Source organism: Lygodium microphyllum, chromosome 24, assembly GCF_053477565.2.
Source record: "Lygodium microphyllum isolate KBCC chromosome 24, Lygodium_microphyllum_v1.1.10, whole genome shotgun sequence".
NCBI classification, from domain to species: Eukaryota; Viridiplantae; Streptophyta; class Polypodiopsida; order Schizaeales; family Lygodiaceae; genus Lygodium; species Lygodium microphyllum.
Genome location: NC_141158.1, coordinates 1069566 through 1095936, shown reverse-complemented (window position 1 = coordinate 1095936; position 26371 = coordinate 1069566). Strand labels below are relative to the sequence as shown.

At 41.6% G+C, this 26371-nt stretch overlaps 1 protein-coding gene across 11 annotated transcripts in view; it reads right to left on the bottom strand.

Moving 5' to 3' along the window:
* Window positions 1–11062: 11062 nt before the first annotated feature.
* LOC148014785 (uncharacterized) overlaps window positions 11063–26371 on the bottom strand; it is a 104827-nt gene continuing 89518 nt past the window's right edge. For 4 of the 11 annotated variants that reach the window (XM_087665939.1, XM_087665948.1, XM_087665950.1 and 1 more), the window contains exons 5-7: window positions 19396–19513; window positions 19253–19315; window positions 11063–11371 (exon numbers count right to left, since the gene is read on the bottom strand). In XM_087665939.1, coding sequence (XP_087522065.1) covers window positions 11175–11371; window positions 19253–19315; window positions 19396–19513 — 378 coding nt within the window. In that variant the 3' untranslated portion in view covers window positions 11063–11174. Of the gene's footprint in view, window positions 11372–12702; window positions 13186–13767; window positions 14022–18196; window positions 18438–19252; window positions 19316–19395; window positions 19514–26371 lie in introns of those variants that run through there. The other 7 variants (XM_087665940.1, XM_087665945.1, XM_087665942.1 and 4 more) reach the window with 7 other exon arrangements.

The window sequence follows — 26371 nt, the reverse complement described above, 5'->3', positions numbered from 1 at the left end:
AAGGAACTTGGCCATGGTTCTAGCATCATTTTTGTGAGTTGCTCAAGCTTTTGTCCACTTGGTGAGATAGTCTGTGACAACAATGATGTACTTGGCTTATGAGTATTGTGCCACAAAAGGTTAGTTGGACCAATGAACTCAATTCCCCATTTCTCAAATGGTCAACATGCAATCATTGGGGTCAAATCCATTTTGTCCTTATGAATAGGGACTTTGGTCTCTTAGCTCTCATCACAATACTTCACAAACTTACATCACGGAATAGCATAGGCCACCACAATTGAGACTGGAGCACCTTGTGTGTTGTGGTGTCTCCATTGAAATGTCATCCAACAATCTCGCCATGTGCTTCCATGAGCACATCATGCATTTTGTGTTTGCAGACACATATCCTTGAAAGTCCATCATGTCCTATAACCAATATAATTAACTAACAATCAACTAATAGGGTTGGGTCTTCAAGATTAGTCTTTTCAATTGAACTTTTTCTATGGGTCATTTAGGCAATCCATTCTCCAGGATGTAGATGATATTATATGTCCATCAATATCGTGTGAGGTCTACTCTAAATAAGTCTTGGTCATTGGACATTCTAAAAAGATGTGCATTTGATAGGTCATCAATGATGCCCTATCTAGTTGCTTTACCTGTGGGTGTGCAGGACATATGATTTGCCATATAGTGATGTTTGCCCTTGCGTACTATCATAGAGAAGTTGAACTCCAAAAGTAGAAATAACCATCGAGCAATGCATCCTATTATGCAAGGTTTATTCATAAGATAGAGCAATGCTTGTTGATGATCGACAAAGGTAAAGGGTATTGCTAGAAGATAGTGTCTAAACTTCTTTATCACAAACATCATAGCTAACCCTTCCCTCTCTGTTGTGGAATAGTTCATTTCCATATTAGTGAGTTTTATCCTAGTAAAACTTAATAGGTAATCATGGTTATACTCACCATGTTGTCACAACATAGCCCCCATGGCAAACTTTGATGCATTAATGTGCACACGGAAGGTAATGGACCAATATGGGGCTCTTAAGATAGGAGTTGAAGTTAGAGCATGTTTAAGCCTTTCATAGGCTTGCTGACATTCTTCAGTCCACTTGAATACTATCAACAACTTGTACAAAGGTCCTGCAATCAATGCATAGTTAAGCACAAACCGTCAATAGTACCCTGTGTGGACTAAGAAGCATTAAACTCCCTTGAAGTTGATCAGAGGGGGAAGGTCTACAATTACCTTGACTTTTGAGAAGTCTATGGATATCCCATTCCTTGACACAATGTGCCCTAAAGTACACCCGTCCTTCACCCAAAATTGGCACTTTAAAGGGTTCAATTAGAGACCATATTGCCTACACCATTCAAAGACTATTCATAGTTTTTTTAAGTGTTCTTCCTAGTTGGTGTGGACACACAAGTCATCAACAAATACTTCTAAACATTTTCTAAGTATGTCCTTGAAGATGGCACACATGAGGCACCGGAAGGTAGTAGGGACACTGCGTTGGAAATCAAGCTCCAACCCGTCTCTCTTTATGTCTATGTGACTTACCGACAGCTATACATGTGTGTGTCATTGAATAAGTCAATAGACTTGATCTAACCATAGTTAAGTCAAACCTAGTGAAACTCTCTCTTTTAGTATGTGACTAAAAAAATGAATGAATAAGAGAAGATAAGGAAGATGAGCTGAAGGCTCATGGTTCTACTTCACTCTCTGTCTCTCCCTCTCTTCCAATATGGTATCATAGCTATGCTAGGTGGGCTCTCTGGAAGCAAGAGGCAATGAAGAAGATGTGAAGAAAGTGAAGATCAGAGCATTTTGAAGCATAAGAAGACTGCCATTGTTTCTTGAAAGGTATGCATTGAGACATTGATTTTTTTTTTTTGTTACTGGCTAGAAAATTGTCAAAATTTGTGGGCAGCAAACAGTTAATGGTCTTGGAACATTAGATGACTTTGGTTAGCTTATGTCTACTGTATGGCTTCGTATATGGCCTGCAAATCTCTTGTGGATCAAGAAGGGAATTGAATGAAAATGTCTTGGATTGAAACAAATGTCTTGACATTATCTTGGATGGCTATGAATAGTAAATGTAATGTATAACATTGGCTCTTGAAGACAAGACACTGTTGGGAGCTAACAGGTTTATGCATTGATTCTCATGTATGGTGGCATATGTACATGCTAGCTTGAGGAGGTTTTGGACTAAAATACCTTGTGTTTTGATGAACATTTGCTGATTGCAACCTCTAAACAGGAGTTTTAACACTTGTACTTGCTGGTTATGCACTGATTTGTGCTGTACGATCATATTTGGACTGCTACATGTACTAGCAGATATCTATGAAGTTTTGGAGCATGTATGACTTGTATACACCTCAGTTTTGGTTTTGAATCAGTTGTGGTCACTGTCAGTTTACAGATTTCAAACTACACGTATGTACTCTAATAGTAAGGTTGCATGATACAAAGTATACAGAAACTACATGGCCTAACGGATGTATCTACAAGTTATGCCACATGTTTGTGGATGGTTATGAGATGTTAATGGACTGAAATACCCTATTTCTAGCACTAAACTTGTTGCAAAAAGCTATCATAAACAATCAAAGACTGTAGTTAGTCAGTTGGACTTGTTGGCTTGCAAGAAGTCAGCAGAGACATAGTCTGTTTACAACATGGAAAATGCACAGGACACTGACAACATTACATTGTTGGTGAAAATCTGGATAACAAGAATTTTGCCTTGTGGAAGTTTCGTATGAAGAATTTCTTGGTCGGCAGAGGTTACTGAGATCTATGCACTGGTGATGAAGCTGAACTTGAATTGCTTAAACGGTCAACACATGATCAGAGAAGAGCTCATAAACAATGGCCAGAGAGAGCATGAAAGTGCTACATTGGTTTTCCTTATGTATACCTGATGCTATGGCAATACAGATCACTGGATGTGATTTCCCGAAAGATGCTTGGGACATACTCATGAAGAATTGTGGAAATGTAACACATGCTAGGAAGATACAGTTAAAGCAACAATTTAACAACATGTCTAGGAATAGCAGAAGCATCCAGGCCTACACGACGGGGATTAAGACCATAGTGAACCAACTTGCCACTATTGGATCTGCAGTGTCTAAAGATGATATGATAGTAGTCACTCTAAATGGACTTGGCAAAGAGTACAAAGCATTTGACACTTCTATTTCTATTGGAGCTGAACCCCCTGACTAGGATGAGTTGCTTGCCCTGCTATTTCATGAAGAAGTGAAGCTTGGGCTAAACAAAGGTTCTAGCTCATCTCAAAGCAGTGACACTATCCTTTATTCTAGCCAGTGTGGTAGAGGCAGTAGAGGCCATGGCTCTTTTCGAGGTCATGCAGACACTTGAAACACCTATGGATAGCAGCAGTAGAGTAATTGGCATGGCACGAATACACAAGACGTGTGGAACCGACAACTTTAGAGGCAAGGGGAGATCACCCTGTGGTAGAGGTGGTGGATCATGGCAGTCAAATGATCAATCCAACAGGGATAAAGATTGTCATTGATGTGCCAGATATGGGCACATTGCCAAGGATTGTCATAAGAAACCGGAAAACATGAAAGCTAAAGGAAGATATCATGGGAATTATGCATCATTTAGCAGTGCTCATGATGATTAGGGTGATAGATTGCTTGCCATGTGACATGTGTCCCAAGAATGCATCTAGAAAGAGCAGAGATGAGAGATGGTACATTGACTCTGGGGCTTCTAACCATATGACACCCCACTGAGAGTGGTTTGATGAGTTGGTTGCAGGTTCACATGGTTATGTGTGTACTGGGGATGACACCCAACATGATATTAAGCACATAGGAGTTGTTCCATTGAGGATGCCTAATGGCAAAAAAAAGATCATGCATGTACCATCAATCACAAAGAATCTTTTGTCAGTTGAATAGATGGCAGAATAGAACATGCAGGTGAGGTTTAACAAAGATGGATGCTTTATTTAAGAATACGATAATGGCTGCAAATTAATTGCTAGAGGCAGACGGGATGGCAGGATGTTTACCTTAGACGCATCAATTCTAGAACTTAAGGTAGCCATGTTTGCACATGATGAGGGTGCTATATGGAATGTTGAGATTTGGCATAAGAGGATTGGCCATGTTAATCTTCAAAATCTAAAATCTATGCAGCAGAAGGAAGTGATACTTGGATTGCCCAAATTCAAGTATAATGACTTTGGTCATGTATGTCCTAAATATCAATTTGGAAAGCAAGCAAGGTTTCCCTTTATGAAGCATGTCAAGAATAGTTCGAGACCTTTTTGCAGTTAGTGCACTTTGATGTTTGGGGTTCGTCGCACAATGCTTCATTTGGTGGTGTTCTTTACTATGTATCTTTCATTGATGATAATTTTAGCAGGTACACTTGGCTGTACATATTGAAACATAAAGATGAAGTGTTTGATGCATTCAGAGATTTCAAGAAGCATGCTGAAAATGAGTTGGGCTGCTATATTTCTTGTCTTAGGCCAAATGGAGGTGGAGAATATGTCTCATGGGAGTTTGACAGATATCTTGCAAAGTATGGGATTAGAAGACAGCTTACTTGTAGTTATACACCGCAGCAAAATAGTGTAGCAGAGAGGACAAATAGGGTACTGATGGAGTCAACTAGAGATATATTGAATGAAAAGTGTTTGCCTAATGCTTACTAGGCTAAAGCAGTGATGACTACTGTATATGTGCTGAATAGAACTCCTACAGTAAGAATTCATGATGCAACACCTTATGAGAGGTTGTATGGTCATAGGCCTGACATTAGGCACTTAAAGGTATTTGATTGCATTGCTTATGTGCATATCCTAATTAAAAGAGGAAGAAATTGGATACTAAAGCTGCCAAGAGCGTGTTTTTGGGTTATGCATAGGACATGAAAGCTTATAAATGCTATGCGGCATCTACTCATCATGAGACGTTGATAAGAAGAGATGGTGTTTTTTATGAGCTGGCTTCATGGTATGGGGATCCTATTGTAGTGGCTAGAGATGGATCAGCCCAGCACTAGTAATGTTGAAAATACCTATGCAATTAGTACATCTATGAGTGGTTCGACAGGTGATGTGTCATCTACAGTAAGCCCTTAGTCAGGACAATTGTGAAGTCGCACTCCTACGCTCACTGACACGGACATGTTAGTGAGGGGGATATTGGATAAGGGAAAAGAAAAGATGTTTGAGGATGTAACATGTCCACTTACTGCAGATTATGAGTCGTCCAAGAGTGATAGCTTGGAAAGTGACTTGGGATTCCTTTTAGTATGACGCCTGGTGCAAGGCAAAATTGGTATGTACCGCCTCATGAGAGACAAGCTCAGAGTGAGCCACAGTTGAGGAGATCTGAGAGGGTCAGAAGACCAGTTGACAGGTACACATACATTGGACATTCAACTTGTCATTATGCCTATATGGCTAAGAAGACAGGTTTCAAAGAACCCATTAAGTTTGATGAGGCAATTGCAAATGAGAACTGGTGTGTTGCTATGGACGAAGAGTATTCAACTTTGGCTAAACATGGAACATGGCAATTGATTCAGTTGCCTAAAGGAAAAGTCCCCATTGGCTAAAAATGGGTGTACAAGGTTAAATGCAAGTCAAATGAGTCATTGGAGCACTACAAGGGCAAGCTAGGTGCAAAGGGATATGCACAGCAGTACGGCCTTAACTATGAGGAGACTTTCAATCCTGTGGCTAAAATGGCAACCGTTAGAACAATCATTGCATTGGCAGCATCTAAAGGCTAGAAATTATGGCAAATGGATGTGAAAAATGCCTTTTTGAATGGTGATTTTTAGGAAGAATTTTATATGGAGCAGCCTAAAGGCTATGTGCATTCGGACTGTTCTACACATGTATGCAAACTGAAAAGGCAGTTTATGTAGATGTTTTAATCATCACTAGAGATTATGAGAACAGGTTGCTGAAATTAAATCATTGTTGCAGGCTGAATTCAAAGTTAAAGATGTGTGGAAGATCAGAATCTTAGTTTTTCCCATATTAATTGTCAATCCACACTATGTGCAAAAGTCATGAAGAGTGTGGAGATGTTGTTGTATACCTTCTTATGATTCAGATACTAGAACAATATTGTCAACATAAAGTATAATGGAGACAAGTATACCTACCATCTCTATCCCATTGCTACCTCCTTGTGTGATGTGATCTTCTATCTTGTCGATATAGAGACCAAAGAGTGTAGGGGAGAGAGAACATCCCCCCTACTTCACTCCAATGGTGCTAGAGACCAAAGAGTGTAGGGGAGAGAGAACATCCCCCCTACTTCACTCCAATGGTGCTAGAGACCCAAGAGTGTAGGGGAGAGAGAACATCCCTGCATGGGATCCTCAATGTCTGCAATCTCTATAATAGTCTATCTCATGGGAGTGTATCAAAGGCTTTCCAAAAACACACAATGCAACAATAAAATCTCTTATTTCTCATTTTTTCCTGCTCAATCATACTCCATAGGGTGAAGATGTGGTCATGTAGAGAACCCCTATCAAAAACTAGCATGTCCTACTGCTCTCAATTTCTCTCTCTATACATGCACTAAGCTCTACCTCTATCACTACTCCATATATCTTTGCCAATATGTGGCCCAACATGATGGTTCTATTGTTACCTAGATCAAGGGGATCTCCAAACTTGTGTATGGACACAAAGGTATGCAAGGTCCACTCAATTTGAATGCCCTCTGCTAGAGCCATATTGAATATTAAAGCAAGGAGAGGAGGCAAAATGTCCAGTGTATAAATAAAGTGTTCACTGTATATGCAAGTGTGATCCATTGATTATCCATGTTGTAGACACTCAATCGCTCTCTTTATCATTTCATGTGTGAAGAAGATGATTCCGTCGGACGGGACTCTAATGGGTGGGAAATCGTTGGCTGGTATGGTACATCATATAGTCAATATGCATAGGAGAGCCATGTCTCTAGGTCACTAATCGGTGTGGGGCGACATGGCTCCCGTTATCTGCGCCACGCTATGGCCACATCTCTACTCATGAATAAATGGTATAGGTCCCAATATTGTGCCTCCTCATATGCTTATCATTTACAACAAGTCAAGGTCTTCATCTGTCTGTGGGCTTCTCTCTATGTAATGGTTCCTAATCCTTTATGAATCCAAACATGTCTGTATAGCTCTCTACACTCATCATCGTACCATCGGTTTTAAAGCATGGTGCCCAAACAGGTGGATGTGCTAATGTGTGTGGAGTGTGGAAAGCTTTGGAGAGCATCCAAGTGGAGGATGGAGGTTAGTTGGGAGGAGTGTCCCTAGTAGGGAATTATACTAAAATTGTGTGAGCCCATCATATATACGATGGCTACATATGTCTGTTAGCTCATGTCTAAAATAGAAAGTGATGGATAGGGTATGGGCGATGGCTAGAATATGTAGGTGTAGTAATAAGGATAGAGTGAGGGATAGGTAGGTATGACTTTCTTCGATCAAACGGAGGGGATGGTGAAGGATCTAACTAGTTCTTTCATCTCGATGGAGCCTAGTACATAGTCTACCTTATTGGAGTTGATGGGTTACAAGCATGTCAATGCTCTGAACCTAGGCCATTTCTTTATTGCATTGTAAGTGACGAGATGGTGTCGCAACCCTAGCTCTAGCAGGTACTGGCCGTAGTGAGTACTATCTCCTCTAGTATCATTGGATATCCTACATGTGCCTGCCTCCTCTATATCCATCACATGTAACCTCCGTAGATCCTCAAAATCATGCGTGTCGCACTATCTACTTTATGTCTTGGTATTAAAATCTCTTACAAAAAGAATCTCTCCCTGTTTAGAATAGTGTACAATCTTATCTGATAAATCTCTAAATGAGGAGCATTCTCCTCCTCCATCCCCTCTCCCTCCTATTGTTGGGACTCCTTAGTAGCATATCTCAACCCGCATGGGGAAAGTAACATATGAAAATATATAGCATCCAGTTGCGAGAGATCTCCACTCTACTCCACATGTATCACACATCAAGATCTCGTGCCATGTTATGGACTCCCTAATCAATATTGCCACTCTTGTTCCTCTAATGGTGCCCTTTTGTCCCATGCAACTCGTGTATGTGGACTCCAATGTATATCCCTATACATTAGGTAGTCCCCTCTCAAGACTATGGTATACCTTTGTGATCAAAAGCAATTCATGATCCTCCATCACCTCGTCCATCCTCCTTGGGTGTGTCCATAATGAGTTGTTATAATTCCTTATTGTTATTCATATCTCTAAAGTGTTTATATCATCCACCTCACGTCCTTATTCAGTTGCCTTGCTGTCAATGATGACTCAACCATCTCTATACATTGCCATCTTGCTCTCCTTCCTAGCTTGGACTATTTTGGGTGTGGTTTCACACCTATGTTCCGCCTATATCTTGGTAAGGTCATCGTCAAGGTAGATAGAATCCCCCAGGAGTTCGTGTGGTATGGCTTTCTTCCTCATGAAGGCCATCCTCTCCATTTTATCTCAAAACCTTGAGATAAGTGTGTGTCATGTGGGTCCTTCCCAACTCTCCAAGTTTTTGTAAAGAAAAGTGTCTCTTCCTCTTTATATCTAAGGCACATGTGCAAGGTCTTACCATCCTCCCCAGTTGGGCTAGGCTAAGTTGGGCTACATAATCATAGGATAGCTCTATGCTTAGATGTATGCTAGGTTAGGTAATCACAGGATACATTGCTTAGGTGTAGGCTATGCAAGCTAGCCACATGCTTAGGCTTTGACATAAGCTATTAAATACTAAGATATGCTATGCTTCGCTTATTAAGCTATGTCAAACTAGGCTATGATTGACTTCAAATATAATACATGCATGTGTTAAAATATGTATTCATGTATATGTGGTGCCTTATAGAGAATATAAATGTCAATGTGAACTATAACTAATAGTATGTGTGCATGCTACCCACAATCAACACAGTAGCCCTTGTGATGACATCTTAAAGAAGAGTGTTGGGATCGATTTCAAGTGTTCCCTCTAAGATGTCAAATATGCAAAAAGGAACTCTTCTAGATGAGTAGTAGTATAAGGACTAGCATGCAATATTGCTTTGTAAATTTACTAGACCTTTTAAGTAAAGTGTACTAAGCATTAGCAAATGTTGTTAAGAAATGGTCAATAGCTTAGCCTCCATAACATATATTTTACCAAACAAAACAATATAAGGCCCACTTATGAAAATGCAAGTTTCATGGCAACAATAGCATACTAGACATTTCTACCATAAAGAAAAACAATGGTAATAGTTTTTAAGTATGTAGATCATTATATGTGAAAATAAACATGATAAAGAAACAAAGCATGAATATATTGGTGCTACTAGTAGCATACAAGAGTCCTTATTGGCATTTCTCAAGGCTATAAGCATCATACATGCATTTACACTAGCTATGTTCAACTACACCAAATGAAGCAGGGTTACATTCTCATGTGGATTGTGTAGTCCTACTACTATGACCAATGCTTCCAAAGTTTATGTCTGTCAAAGTTGAGGATGTCAAAACTCTACTTGTAGGTGTTTCACCAATACTCTTCTTGAAATTACCTATTTCAAGGTACATGCTACTCAATTCAAACCTGACTTCTACTCGCTTAATCTTACAAGGTCGTGGCAAACAAACTCATCTCCCAACTGTGGGATGATGTGTCTACACTCCTTATTGTTGGGAACGTATTGCACCATATTTAAGAATGTCAAAACTATACCAAGAGTTACTTGAGTAATGAGTTGTTTACAATAATGTGTTTCGAAACACATGGTAGTGCTTAACTTTGTACATGATTCCCATCTACTTAAGAGGCTACTAAATCCATTGTAAGATAATGATGTCAACCTCATATGACTAACTCCTTGGAATTATGCTCCAATTTGCTTTTGAGGAGCTTGTTATCAACTACTATGTGCTACTTATAAGTTGCTTGTTATCATTTTTCAAGCTATTAATCGTTATATTTCTCTTGCTTCTATTTCTTGTCATACCTAAGTCAACCTACTAAAAGAAGTCTCTTTTGATAGGATCATCTTTTACATTCTCAAGCACAAGAAAATCAATGTAACAGACTTGCTGATACATAAGAAAACGACTCATTGAAAACACGCTTATATATTCAATGAATGTTTCTACACATGAGCCAATAAATCCTTTTTCTCACTTTTTGTAATATGTGGCATACTACTCTTCTCACTTTTTGAAGGCAATGACTTTATCGATTAAATAAATATTAACCTTAAATATAGATAACCTTTTCGAATCCTCCATATTATTACAATATCATATGAACCTTTTCATATGCGACACTAACAAAACTATCATTAAAGTTTGGGATAGTCTTTAATATTTTAACTTTGGGCAACCATTTACAACTTAATGCAAATCAAGTTTTAATATAATCATGTAAGCTTATGGTTTGATTTTGCATGGCTAAGAGAAGTGTAAATTGATATTCTTCTCATGCACATTCATATTGCTTACAAGCTAGAATAACAATGTTGACGTGAGAGATGACCAAGAGAAATCATTTGCAAGTTGAGATCATTCCAAGTATGATGGATTGACAAGCAACATCAAGTCCTACAAAACTCATGCATTTTGATCAAAGGCACCACTATGGCCATAAGAACGACATTCTTTTTACAAATAAGTTCTCCTAACTTTTCTATTATGATATTAATTGGAACAACACCAAATACCAAGAGCTACTTAGGAGCTTGTTCCAAGAGCCCCCACCCAATAATCACATTTTACATTCCGCTATACTCATTAGATGGTGTTTTATCTACATGGCATCATTGCGTCTCACATACATATAGCTTCATGTCTCTAAATGGACATGTTAGTATACATTGAGGGCTTGCCCAAATGAGGATGCCTACACTTATTGCACTTTTAAATAGGTTTTTTCATTTTTCAACTTTCAATTTCATGATTTCATGAGGATAGTCCTTTGTGCATGGATATGTCTCGTAGACCGATTTTGTCTTTAGTAGTCATTAATATTGTTTGTGTGTGTGTGTGTGTGTGTGTGTGTGTGTGTGTGGCAATTAATATACTATATCACTATTTAGAATATATATTGTAAAGACCCCTACCTGTGGGCAAGCATTAGATTAGGAAGAGATTGTGTTCTTTTTCTATTGAGCATTCAATCTCACTTCTTAATTTGGACATGCATGCGCCAGTTTTCAAACCATGCAATTGGGATAGTTTTATTGTGTGAAAGTTTGCCATCAATATTATCATCCTTTGTTTTGCAAGCTTTTCCACATTGTTAATGCACCAATCAGGTTCACAAGGCCAACCTAGGAAACCCAAAAAAAAAGTGTTAGTGAATGCTTCTTCTCCCCAACAACTGTAGAAAAGTAATTAGCTTAAGCCGATGCCTCGACTCATTCAAAAATAGTCACGCAAGCAACACATTTGTTTCAAAAGCTAGACACACCACATCATACTAAGGTTATCCGAGTATTAAGATAATCTTGGCATTATAGCATCATCTTTATAATTTCTTTTCTTTCAAGTAAATGTAGGAGCATAAAACTTCTCAAATATATAAAACATACCACTAGCATGAGATCATGCATCATTAATCACTTCAAGTTTTTCTCTGAACCGGATACCAATAATGTAATAATATTCTAATTGCACTTGTTTTGCATTTCAATATTTCTTTATTGATATCTATATTGGTTATGCTGCAACATAGAATTCCATTGAATCACAAGCCTATTTTAACTATTCCAATTACCTAGACTGTTTGAGTGTACCACACATAAGATATTGAAGTGTTGTGTCTTGTTTGTGTTGCAATTTCAAGGTATTGTATTGATTTACATTAGGCTACTTCATAACGACCTTTCAACTGTGATCTAAAGGGGTAGAATGCCCTATGCTTATGTTGCTCACATCAAGCAAAGGAGATCAAGATTTGTATCAATCCCATCTTTTGTGAAATACACCATTGCCTATCCCACATAGACAGATGACTTATAAAATGCCCCTCTCCCAAACAGAAAGAGTTAAATCAATACACTTGCACAAAGTAAGAAGACAACTTGCATCAATTTTACAACTTGAGTAGCTTTGCAAGTCATAAGTGTACAATGTTTCACCTTAAAGGTGGTTGAAGGGATGGCAGAATCGCATGGTGGAACTAAGTTTCAAATAACAGGTCTTCTTGTGAATGTTATTAGCTAATGATTTTATCATGACAATTACAAGAAAGAGGCTTCGGAGACAAATCATTGACTATAAATATGGCCAAGGGTCATCTGACAACATAGAATGCTAATGTGGCAAGTGATGACATGGCAGCTATGATGTGGCAACAAGATCAATGCAAATGATGTGGCAAACAGGGGAAAAACGCATTAGATAATTTAGTACTAATTATCACTGTTTGTGTTTTGCTTTTAAAAAGATTATAACTTTTGAGTTCTCAAAAGTTCCATTTGCTTTTCCATTCTAAAAGCTACCTTTCGCTTTTCTGTGCAAGAAAAGCCATGAGCCAAAGCTGAAGACTAAGATACTATTAAATACAGTTTGTGATGCCAGACAAAGAGCTTCTCTAATGGTTGCTCAAAGCTTGCTGGCCAAAACAGTGAGACCCTAATGCGGTGACAAAAAGCAGGGCTTCACTTTGGCATAAGAGAGGTTTCTGGCAGCCATAGTTTTTTCCATACATTACCATACTGCAAATGCATACAGGTCTGGAAGTATAGAATGAAGTACAATTCACTACACCTAAATGAACCGTATGTGATCCCTCCTGAAATTTAGAATATAACCAAAGTGTAGGAAAAGCTTCTAAACATATAGCTCTTAGCATATAAGCATCAATGCTGAAAATTATAAGGCACAGGCACAAAAGAAATTACTCATGAGACATAAGGTAGCAAGTTGTAAAACAAAATTCAAGCAATGAACGGTCTCAATGCTCATTATCATCATGATCATGATCATCATCACCATCACCATCAGCATTATAGCATTATACTCCTCATCCTCACCATCATCATCAATCATAGCTACAACATCTAAAACATGTCATCCTTCAGCGCTTTGAGCTTGTGCTTATATTCATGGACGAAGATTCTTCATCTGGCTCTTGTAGTTCCTGTAAAATAATCAGCCTTTGATCATCTCCAAAGCCATCTTCTCATACCCTTTGGACTTTATCTTAGAAACAAGTCTCAAATTTGTATGAATATACACGAATTTCTGTTGGGAGATAGCTTCAACCTATTCCTTCCTTCACAAGGACAAGAGACAAAAGTAAAACTCCTCAAACAGGAGGATGCACAACTTCCCTAGAAGGACATCCTAACTGCAAGCATGCATTCACAATTAATCTTGTGCAATGGCATGAGCAAAGGAACCCTACTCTGATCTATACATATCTAGCTTATCAATCAAGACTCTCTGCTGCTTAATATCATCCTTTGTAAATCACTCCAGAACTATCATGCATCCATTGTTTACCTTTGCGTCACTCTCTTGGCCCTTTTCTCTCCATAAAAGACACAAAACAAGGCTGCTGCATACAGGGATGAATGCATCATATCTCAACAATCAAAGAAAGATTCTCCACTTTGTTAAACTTGCTTACATTACCATCATCAAGACACTGAAGCTTCTCTATCATCCAATCAATGAGCTCATAGGTCAAACCCATAGTGGCTCCTTTTCTATCAACCAAATAAGGGATCCTTAAAATTTGTGCACAGATTTTCACCATTATTTTTGCATTTGCCAAAAATCATTCCCCAAGATAATGAATGAGACTTCATTATCCTTTTCAGACCAAGAAACCTTCGATCTCACCATTCATCACTTACAACATTTCTTCCCAATCCATTATATATCCTACTATCCAACAAGTTCACCAATACAATATATGTGTATCCACGTCTTGTAAGAACAAGATACAATAGCTCCTTTAGGCTACACTTCCTGCACAATGCCAAAATGGGTGACTTCTTTATAACAAAGCTCACAATTTTGGTAATCTGCTGCAAAATAAAAGTCACCCAAGACAAACTACCTATATCCTCAAATAAGAATTCCAAACAATAGCAAGTACGCCTAGTAAAGAGAATAGAAGCCCTATATCCAAGATCACCTCTTTGAGAATGCTAAAGATGTACTTCCTAGATTTGAAAATCACTAGTATCAACAAATTTTAAAAATATTGTGTCATAAATAGAAGTAGCACTATGGTGTTGATAATGGGTGACGCCTATTATCTGGCCAGTCATCATATGCAATGATCCTCCATTTGTTTACACACCATGTAAGTTTGCATCAACATAGCTTTGTCAAATAATTCATTGCCTCTTAAATGATTGTATGTGGGTGGAAAATTGAAAGGTGAGAAGGATCGAAGCTTGCACTCGAGAGCTATGGTGGGAGAGCAAGAGCAAAAAAAAGAGAGACAAGAAATGGGAACTCCAACAGTCACAATGTGTGACTGGGCCTTCCTTTATTCAAACTGTCACTAAAAGAATAAAGAATAAAGTGACGGTGACGGGTGCCCGCCACCTGCAATGTATAGTGGCGGTGACTGTCAGTGTAGTAATACACGGGCGGCTAGGCGGAGGCGCCTTTACCCCCAACAACCTCCCACTTAAAGGCGAATCTGCCCTAGTGAGGAGTGAAAAAAAAAAGAAAAAGAAAGTACAACATGTACACATGTACAACAGGATGAGGAAAGACGTCATCTCATCCCACGTCCATCAACCTCCTGAGAAAGGCAAAGCGCTCTGTAAAGAGGCTTTTCGTGAGCAGATCTACAGGATCCTGGTCAGTTGAGATCTTGACAAGATCAACAGACTTGTCCTCAATGACCCCACGTATGAAGTGATACCCCACCTCAATGTGTTTCGTCTTCGCATGGAAGACCGGATTCTTGGCTAGTTGAATAGCACTCATAGAATCCGAATGCAATGTAGGGGTAGCATCAATACCAAGGTCAACAACCAAACGACCCAACCAAATGGCCTCCTTGCAAGCCTCAGTGGCTGCAACATACTCGGTCTCTGTAGTAGAAAGGGCCGTGCATTTCTGCACCCTAGACATCCAAGAAACAGCACCTCCAGCATAGGTGAATACATAGCCGGAAGTGGACTTCCTACTATTTGCATGTCCTGCATAATCAGAGTTAGTGTACCCCACGACTCCTGTATCCTGGCTGCCATAGCATATGCACATATCTGCAGTGCCCTTCAAGTACCTCATGATACACTCCCCGGCTTCCCGAGCTTCTTCCCAGTCTATTGAGGCACCATCAGGGCATTGACATTGAGGTATTGCTTCATTATTTCAGAGATTTATCTCAGTCCATAGATCTAGGTAAATAGGGTTTTCACAGGTTGTGGGCAGCCATAGCTCACACCTCTTGGAGCTTCCTTCACCTAGATCTTGCTTCCAGCCTATCAAGGCTTGCTGAGACTTGGTGTAGGCCTTCTTTGGCCCCCATTTGTGGCCCCTTTGGGCCCTATTGTTGACATGTGGGACAGCAGACCCCCCCAGCCAACTCGCGTCTTTTTTGCGCCTGTTTCAAAATCTGGCCCAAAAATCATTCTTTTTGTCATATCTCGAGCATTCGAACCCGATTCAAGCAAGGTAAGAGTCTAAGTTGGGGTTTTGGCACGCTCGGACGAGATGGTGATGTCAGATTTGCCAAATTCTGATAACAGAATATTCTGCAACAGATTTCAGATCTGAGACAGGATGTATTTGTATGCCTATTGCTTATGTGATGCTTCTACTCATGTCTATTGATACCGGATCACTTGTGGATGTTATGCCTCTTATGTGGGCAGCCACCTGTTACTTCAATTTTATGCTTACAGGTCTTGGCATTTAATGCCCGGTTAGTGCCTATACATACGGGAATGTATGCCTATGGTTTGCCTACGGATTTGAGCTTGGATTGAGTACTGATTTGCTCAGTTTACAGAGGTTATATGCTGCTGGAAACTTCAGGGCTGAAGCTATTTATGCTACAGTTGGGTTATGCCTATTGGTCACGGGGTGCTCCCGGCTACTCGGTATGATGTCATGATGTATTTGGACTATGCCACATGTCTTGTTTATGCTCCAGAATGCTTTTGAGCTGAGATTAGAGCTCGATACCAGTTGAAAGGTGAGAAGGATCAAAGCTTGCACTCGAGAGCTAAGGCGGGAGAGCAAGAGCAAGAAAGAGAGAGACAAAAAATGGGAACTCCAACAGTCACAATGTGTGACCGAGCCTTCCTTTATTCAAACTGTCGCTAAAATAATAAAGAATAAAGTGACGGTGACGGGCGCCCGCCACCTGCAGTGTGCAGTGGTGGTGACTGTCAATGTAGTAATACACGGGCGGCTAGACGGAGGCGCCTTTATCCCCAACAAAAATTACCACTTCTCCAACTGCCCTTACCATATTCATGAACAAAGAAAATTTCACTTTAACGTACATGAAATCTTCAGCATAGAAAAACCTATGTAATGCCATAGTTGCATTATTATCACTTGAAGATTCTATACCTTTGCCAAGCTTCCTTGTGTTTCTTTGATGATAAGCCAGCATATGTACTCGTGGAAGATAACAACCCACATGCAGCATCTGCTCCAATAGAAGTTTCTTGTCATTCACCCAAATTAACCACTTCAGCACCAATCTTTGCATCACTTGGTTGCATCCACATATGTGATTTCTTGCATACTTCTTTGACATCCTATGGAGATGCTTCATAAGCTCTCATACCATGTACTTTCAAGCCCCAAAGATACACCCTAACGTGCGACAGATCATAATCATAAGAATGCGCAAAATACTTACCTTTCATCGTGCACATGACATAATCCAATTCTTGATTTCTTTATTTTCTATCTCCATAACTTTAGGGAAAAAGAAGAAACTTCTTCAAAATCAATATCCAAGGACCAAGAGAATAGAAAAAATCGTCCACAAGTAAAAAGAGTGAGAGCACGCGAGGAAGAGAGGATTGAAGAGAAATTTGGAGTATCTTTATGTGAAGCAGCCCTCAAAAGATAAAAGACATTTAGATCATTTTCATGTCAACAAACAGCTAAATACAAGCAACAAATAGACTAAAATGTAACATTATTTTTCATTACAAGTGCGTAGGTGAGAGAGATTAGTTATTAAACTTAGATTAGTTATTAAACTTAGATTAGCTATTAAACTTCAATGTTGCAGGCTCATGCAAGTATGTGGATAGAAGTGGCTGGTTTGATGGACAAGAAAGAAACTTGGCTCTTCCCAAGCATCATTCCCAGGCCCAATAAACTCATCCCCCAAAAAGGAGATAGCCTTAGGAAGTTAGAGAGGAGAGCCCACTTATAAGCACTTCAATACTCATAGCAGCCAAAAATGCCAGAAATGTTTAGAAATAAAATGTCAGAAACATGTTTCGTAAGTTTCTTTCAAGAGGGGGTAACATAAGAAGCGTAGGTTTTTAATAATAGGAATTTTTTAAGTTTTAACCCGGGAAAGAGGTTTTAAACCTCTATGGAACTCTCTTAAACAAAGAAAGGCCAATTAAGCTGGAGTGATAATGCATAAGAGTCAATTGAGAATAATACGTTACATATCCATGATCCATCATTGACTTGTCACTTATGTCAAAGTTAGTCTTTGGACAAGCTATACTATGGTTTAGAACTGAAACATTATGATTCATATATATCACACAAAGAAAATTGAAATAAACATGTAAATTGCCTCTATACAATATGGACAGAGTGAAGTTGCAATATCACGATTCTCATTCCAAAACAAACGGACAGAATGTCAAAATTCAAAATGAATCCTATTATATCATAGATAACTCATAAATGAGACTAAAGTCGTAGAATATCAACTCTTAAGACAAGAATAGATACTAGATTGACAAAGCCCAATAACTAAACCAAATCCCAAACAAGTCTATCTCTCATCCAAAATCTTGAGCTCTCACAAGTCATTACTCATCATCATCATCAGGTTTAACATTGCCCAGCAGTTTTTGTCAAAAAAACCATATTTTTGGGTTCCAACTTAAAAACAAAAAACAACACGTTTTTTACTTTCAAAAACATTTCGTAAGTTTCAAACTCAAAAGAAACGTGTTTCTTTGCTGCTATGTAATTATAACACTCTCCTCTATCCCTTGGATTGGCTTATGAGATCTTGCACTCGGTTGTAGTATATTCTTGCTTTCCTAACAACTCTTATGGTGGATTTCAAAAAATCTTCTAGCCCTTCTAATAAGTACAAAGTGCTGCAACAGTGAGACTGTTGAGTGATACTTCCCTCTAGCACTTATGCCCAACCACAAATTTACTCTGAGGGTATCAAATCACCATCTCCCCTTTAGCTAGCTGTCAGAGGGATTACAAAACCACACCAGGTTGTGAGAATCAAACATCAGCCTTCCTTTATAATCCAAACAGACTGCCTATCAATCTTAAGAGGCAAGAGGAAAACTGCAGCTGAGTACAACTGTTCCAAGTTCCCACCTTCTAGACTTCTTGAAGGAGAGGGTACACTGCATTAGGATCAGAATGTCTGCAGAGAGTTTAGATTGCCTGTGTAGTGGGTCTCACTACTGGTATGCCCCAATGTTAACGTCCTGCTATTAGTTCAGGGAGACCCAAATGAAAGCCCATATGAATGCATGTTACTTGTATATCGATAACCGGCCAACCCAGAAATCTTCTTCATTCAATTGGGTCTATCTCTCAAGCATGTTACATGTGTTGCTCATAATCAACCATTTTAGCAGGCATTCAAAGGAACACTTTGATATGCTTGCAATTCAACTGGCATTTGCAAGCCACATACTTAAAAGCACAAGGGATCTGACACCAAGTCTGTCCAAACCTACAGAAATGATAGCCTGCAAGCAGTAGATCTTCCAGCCTCCACCTTCCACTTGGCATTCAGGTACCTTTCACTTGGCTTTTGATACAGGCTTTCAACGAAATGTCCTCACATAAATCATAAGAGATTCTCCCTCACTATACCTTGAAGTTCTCTCATCTAATCAAACCTAGCTTATTTGTGAAAGGTGTGGTGCAAGGCATTGTGCTACCGTTAGCTTTTATATTTGAAAATAAGCCTTCCTTTATCTAACATTCTACGCATCTTATTTAGCTTGTGGATTGCATATATCAACTTGAAGAGTTGTACTTACAAAGCATAGAGGGAATGGAGCAGCATCTACAGCCACCAGCCACACGAAACTCAGAAAAATGATCTGCAAACAACATTGCCACAAGAGATATGAGAGTAGCACATGCATGAGCAGAAAGCAATACATTTTACCAAATGGAAAACCTGAGATAAAATGGGGCCATACTATTCGTCCAAAAACTGTCGAAACATAGAAAGAATCAGCACCATTGTAACCTTTTGAATCACCCAAAGCAGTGCCAATGTAGTAAACTCCAAAAACCTAAAACATATTCGGTTGATTATAGCAGGAAAACAGCTTTGACGATTAAAAATTTCCACACCAGCATTTATGTATTGCACATACTTGACTCAAGCATGAAGCATCTGTTGGTAGGATCTTAAAATGGTTAAAACCAGAGAAGAATGGGCAGTTGTTATATGTGTGCATGAAATAACACATTTAAGAGAAGTTACCTGCATACATAGTTATCTAGTGCCTAGAAAGTTCAAAGCAGTACAATGGGATGTTCATAATTTTATCCTCTTAAGATAAAGGGAAATTAGCATAATGCCTTAAGTATATGTGTATGTCTTTTCCTACACCCTCGACAACTGCCCTTCACCTTCCAGTGATTGCCTCGATAGCTCACTGCCCAAAGGACTACATTTCACTCCCTTCACTGTGCAGATTTCCCACAGGTGCTGCCGCCTAATTCAGACGGGAAAGTGCAGTCATGTTTAAAGCTTCAGCTCCGTTGTATCAACTTTTCTTCACTTATCATGACTCCGTGCTTCATCATCTTGTTCTTATGTGTTTTCTGAGTTTCTCTTCTCTCAATGTTTGCCATACACACACTGTGTCTCTACCTACAAACCCTATTGTCTCTCTACTTCGTTGCATATTCTGACATGGTATCAAAGCATAGTTGTTATTTTGGCAGCATATCACGATTCACAACTTACCTATTATTCTAAGGTGGTATCAGAGTGCACGAGCTTAGAGAGCTAAAGATCCTATTTATTAGAGAAGCCAAAAACAAGTTGCGGGTTCAGCATCATCTACTACTTTCCCCATTCATTTCAGCTATTCTCTTCCTCTCCCTCCCACCCTTCCTTTTACAAGTCGACACTCTGGTGCTATGACTTCTCCACAAGCAGATGGACAGGCCATTGGGTGCTCCTACTAGGGCAACATCGAACACACTGTCGATGCTTGCCAACATCGACCTTTGCTCCCTACACCACTAGAGTATATATGTCTATCCCTTGGCACTCATAGTGCCACCCCTCCCTTCTAGGCCACAGAGTTTATTTTACACTGGCTATCAGATTTTTACGTTGAAGGCAATAAGACACATCTGATGCGCACTAAGTTCTTTCAAGCTAGAGGATCATTTGGTACCTCGATCTCCTTGAGACTACTACAATGCGCTACAAAGGTTTCTTCTACTGCTTCTAGGGTCCAATGGTTGCCCCCATGGCAACCCACAATTTTGCAATCCACTCCATCAAGAGACTATGATTATTGGATACCATCTACTCATCAATCCACTCCTTCGCGAGACAACAGTTGTTCGACACCTTCCATTACCTTGGCTCCATAGTTTGCTCCATTAAGAGACGGGGATTATTGTCCACAGTCTCTCCTTCCCCCACCCTCGACTACTCAGGTTTGAGAGGCCACCTCTAGGAGTTCTTCAACATCTTTGGCACCCCAAATACCTTCCTTGACACGATCAATGGCAGTTCCTTCGTCATCACATGATTCAAAGCCCGTAATCCATTAGTTTTTAGATTCATCACTCTCACAGAGGGGGATTCAAAGGGGGATGTTCTTTCTTTTCTCTCCAAGCAAGCTCCTTCGACTTCACAAGGGGACCCTATATCTCCACCCTCGAAGGGAGTCCCTACTCATCATGAAGTTCTGCCCCCACCATTTACTCTTTGGGGATGGCTATCTTCGAGCAATCATTTCTCCTCTTGATACCCAAGATCTTCAGGTACCACCAAGTTCGGGGCCTTGGACTCTGGAGATTCTACCATGACTTGGTGACAAGGTCTTCAAATTCCTTTCAACATAGAGTTACAGAGCTAGTCACTTCTCTCCGAGATGGAGTCTAGTTCTACAGTTCATCCTGTCTATTGTTTGTTATTACAAGTTACCTTTCAAGTAGCAATCTTGGATCTCAAGGATCCTCTACATCTTCTCCTTACCTCTCTTCGCTCCACTTTCTTCATCTCTTTTGGGGCCTAAGAAGAGGTGTTGAGAAACCACTTCTTCAATTATTAACTTCAATTAGGGTTTCACATTAACAGTCCCAAAAAAGAGACAGTGCCCTCATTCAAGGCATTTCTCAATGGATGCCCACACAGTGGTGCTCCACCCTAGATAGCTAGGGCCTATATAGTCACCTCTCCTCTCATTTAAATACAAACTATATCACCATTCCACACATTCATTCCTTCTAACACTATCACTCTCTGCCACGCTCTTCTCTCCTTTCTCCATCCTCTCCACTATCAATCATACCTTGCAAGAAGGACATTACGATTCATGGCTTCTCCATCCATCTCCACTTGGTGTTTTACTATGGCAATATATTGCTGCATTTTACTGTGGCATTCTACTGCAGTGTTTTACAATTGCGTTCTACTACAGCATTCTACTACCGCGTTCTACCGCCATATTTTGCAACCTAGCCCAATTCCAGCATCTAAGGACTACGCTTCGTTCCCTCAATAACTAGTGATCATCTTCTTTATCCTTGGTAGTATCTGAGGATTGTATTCACTCCTACAATGGGTGTACGTCAACTGCCCAGTGGCCTACCAAGACACTCCAAAGAGAACAAGGCATCGGACAAAGGGTGCTCATCAACTACCCCCAATGGCGTACCAAGTCCTACAAAGGCGGAAGGAACCACATTAAACCCTTTTTTTTTATTGGGAGAATAGAGATGGTTTGCGTCCTTTCAAGTAATTATGCCCCGTGGGGAGAATGAAAAGGGATGGTTAGATCCAACACATCACAAAACAAACAAGTTAGCCTAACCACTTGAGAGTTTCAATGTCGAGGAAAAGGGTGATGGGAAAGGGTGATGAAATAAGGTGAGGTGATGGTAAGGTGGTGAAGAACCGCCAGTGGAGACAGCTGAAGTTCCACTCTGGGGCGCTCTACATAATGAGATGCGTAGTAGTATGCTACATGATGAGAAAGTGCATGTAGCAGGTGCCATTTGAACAATGTTCTTTGTGAGAAATATTATTCACTTACCCAAGTACCCTTTACAAAGAGGATGAAATCATCCAATGCAAAGAAGAAGGTACAACACACGAGAGACACATGTCAAAGACAAATGCCGAAACCTATAGAATACCATGAAGGGTAAAAATCCCCTCTCAACCCTAGATGTCAATACCAAAGGAGAAAGAGGATCCAGATATCGATCTTCGTGTGGTGTCGAGAACCACGATGATAGACGAAGATGAGGATGAAGCACCTCGATTGGACAAGCAATGTAGAAGGCACCACCATGATAGCATCAAGAGAAATGTTGTACGATCTACCTCGGGAGGGAAAGCCTCCATGCTGGTAGATGAGAAAATCCCCCAGGAATATGAAACCACGAAAGGAATAGTGCATATTCCATGTCTCCAACCTAGAAGGCCCAATGTGAACCTACATGTTAGCACTACATTGAAAGACAAAACCGTACAAAAGAGATGAGATTCTGCAAAATTGAGGTCAAAAGTGAGATGCTCCAAAGTGAAACAAAATAGAAAAGTAAAGCTAAATGAAAAAAAACAATGCAATGAGTATGTATATACAAGTGAATACAACAGAAGACTAAAGAAGGAAAGACTAAGGATGTGGCTACCATCGCATATGTCCATCAGTAGGGATCTGCGAATGAAATGCTTGACGAGGTGGAGAAGCGTGCTCAGGATGTGGTGCAAGAGAAGACTTGGAATCGATGCAAAGAGTGCAATGGGTTAGAAGATAGCAGACCAATCAACTAATCCTTAAGGAGTACTGAAAGATATAGGCTACAAAGACTGTCCACATGCCACATATCTAGCAACCATTTGGACAAGAGGAGAAAATGGAGCAGCAGTGGGAGGCGTAGCCCCACTAGACTATCCACAAAGAGTGAAGGAAGTCACAATAGTCTACTCAGGTTTCTTATGAGAAAGACCCTAGGCCTTGATACAACACTCCTCATCCACATGGCCTAATCTTTAGTAATGTGTGCAAAACCTATTTTTCTTGGGAAGTTATTGCCATATGGGTTTTGTTTTTTTCTTTCTTTCGAATTCTATCAAAAGAAGAACTCTCACTCTTGTTTTGGCTTACCTTCACATCTTATGAGTTCTTGCCACCTTTGGTTTTCCCTTGTAAAAAGGAGACAATCAGACTACTCTTGGAATAAAAATGAAGGGAGGACTTCTTGTGGACTTGATGACGCAGCCTCACATAATGCAATAACTAACACTTGAACTCCTAGAACGTGTGGGTTTGACAAACACTCCTATCATCGCGCGTTTCTCCATCTCACCCGACATCGCCAGTCGCCCCCCCCCCCCCCCCCCGACCCGTGGCGTGCGCCGCCTGCTCCCCGCCATCCCCCCCGCCTCCTGTACCGCCTGCCCCCCATCTCCCCTCCAGTGCGACCCCCCACCGTCTTCCCCCCCAGCGCGCAGAGTATCTCCCCCTCCGTCCTTCTCTCAGTGCCCCCCCGTCAGTCCCTGCCCGACACCAAGCCGCTTGCCCCTTCCCCCCCCCCTGCATGCCTCGCCTCCCCCACTACAGACACGATTATGCCGCCCATTCGAAAACTTGTCCACCTGTCAGAACCCGCAATGTGCCCTTCCACCTAAGGATCTATTTCACCACCCCCCTCCGCAATCCGCCCCCTCCCCCCCCCCCCCCCCCCGCCTCGATACGAACTGGATTACAACAGGGTCAAACACTTCCCCCACCGTGCAAACAAGCTTCTCCCACCCCCCCCCTCCTTGCCATCGTTTCTCCTCCCCTCCAGTTGCTCCCTTCCTCTGCAGCAACATACCCCCCCCTTCTCTGACAGCACAGCAGCGTGAGTGGTAGGTCCTCAGTTGGGACGCGCAATGGAACCCTCTAGTCAGACGCTGACACATTCTACGAGTGCCCCCCAGTCAAACACCTTGCGCATCATCCTCTCCGAGGAACAGCTCTTGGCCGTCCGGGCCACAAAGTTGGAGCTGAAAGAGACAGCAATCTTTGGTCAGGTCGTTGGACACTCCCCATCGAGAGCCCAGCTGTGGGACTGGCTCCACTCCACGCTACGCATTGGCACAACGCAGATCTTGGAGACAGTTCTAATGGGCTGAGGGATCTTCATGGTTCAACTCACCTCTGCGGACGCAGCCCGTGAGTTGGTGGAGAGCTCGCCCTATGCCTCCACAAAGGGGGTCATCTACACGGTTCCTTGGTATAGCGGCTTCACAGTGGAGTCATTTGCGCTCCACAACAGTTTTCTCAGACATCCAATCACCCTACTGTTTCGTGGATTGGCAGTAGCATACCGCCAGTTAGAGGACTTTGGACGACTTTTCGGCACAGTTCTCCCCACTTCCTTTGCGGATGCAGTGACAGCTGTAGGAGTCCAAAGGTAAGAGTAGCCGTGAAAGACAAAAAGTATGCCAAAGTTCCTGGAGATTGAGGCTGGAGGTCACTCCTTTAGACAGCAAGTCATTGTGATTGGGCAACCAGGCAGTGCCTACGCTGCCATGATTTTGGACATCACGCAGCAGACTGTACGCGTTTTGAGGCCAAGGCGGCTCCGGCGACGGGCCCACAGGTGGACGCCGATGGATTCACACAGGTCCAGAGACGACAGAGACGGAGATGGCAGGGGGGGCCGCAGCCAGCACCTCAGTCGCAACCTCGACAGCAGGGCGCAGGAAGGCGAGCGACGCCCCCTTGGCAGAGCACTCCACAACCCTCCCCTGCCCATCCCACTCAACAAGATCGTAGTCCCCCACAGCCACCACTCGTGCCACAGACTACCCCACCTGAGATCCTATAGCCCCCACACCCGCCACACATTTCCAACCATCCCACCCATCCCACCATCCCTCGACCCTCTTCCCTCCACCATCTCCCCTACCGAGCACCCCCCCTAATCCGCACCCATTGTAGGTGATCACCCCCAGACCCACGCCCGCTCATCCCACAGGAGGGGATGAGCCACATACGCCTACATCCTCCTCGCACCAGCAGTCTTCCCCTCCCACACAACCACTAGCTCATCTGCCCCCGTCGCCCGTCACACCTTCCCAAGACAAGCACAGCTATTGCCACAGGAGTTTTTCCGTAGTGGCTCGTGGTCCTACTTGAGAGTTGCGGAGCGCGAGGTGTTCCCACTACCTCTAGAGTTGGGGATCTTCATGGTTCGCAAGTCAAGGAGGGGAAAGGTCCATCTACTAGCACTACCAGATGGACCAAACTATTCCTTCTTCTTTCAATCCTCTCACTCAGGGGATTAGATGACGACACAGATAGAGGAGGAGTTGAAGATTCAAGTGGCAGACCATGTCTCCCAATGGATGGGGGAAGAATGACAAGCACTGTTTGCACAGCAATGGCCTGGTAGCATGATGGACATTAACTGGTGGGCTGGTGCCGAGGTCCCACACTTGAGCATTATCTTTCGAGCCCCTCCACAGTGGAGGGTTCCAAGGGATGTGATCGAGTGGCCCCTGGCACAGGCGGCCCCTTTCTACCAGTGCACGGAGTCACGACTCTCAAAGTGGCTGATAGATGCATTGATTGTACCACCTGGAGCATCTATCACCCCTATGGTCCGATCAAGGGCCACCATAGGAGATTGGAGTTCGCCGTCCAGACCTGCGGCAAAGCGTATTTGCATGCCCCATAGTTTCTCATCCTCGTCAGCAGCTTCCACATCGAACAGATGTCTATTCGGTCAGTTGCAGGTTTCCCCATGAGCTTACACCTTGCATCCTGAAATGTGAATAGCCTCCACTACAGTGGGGCACGTGGATCCAGGAAGTTGATTGTTCGGCAGGAGTTGCAGCCTGCCCTTGCCGGACGGATCGACATTTTACTTTTACAGGAGCACAAGCTCACCCCCTCCCA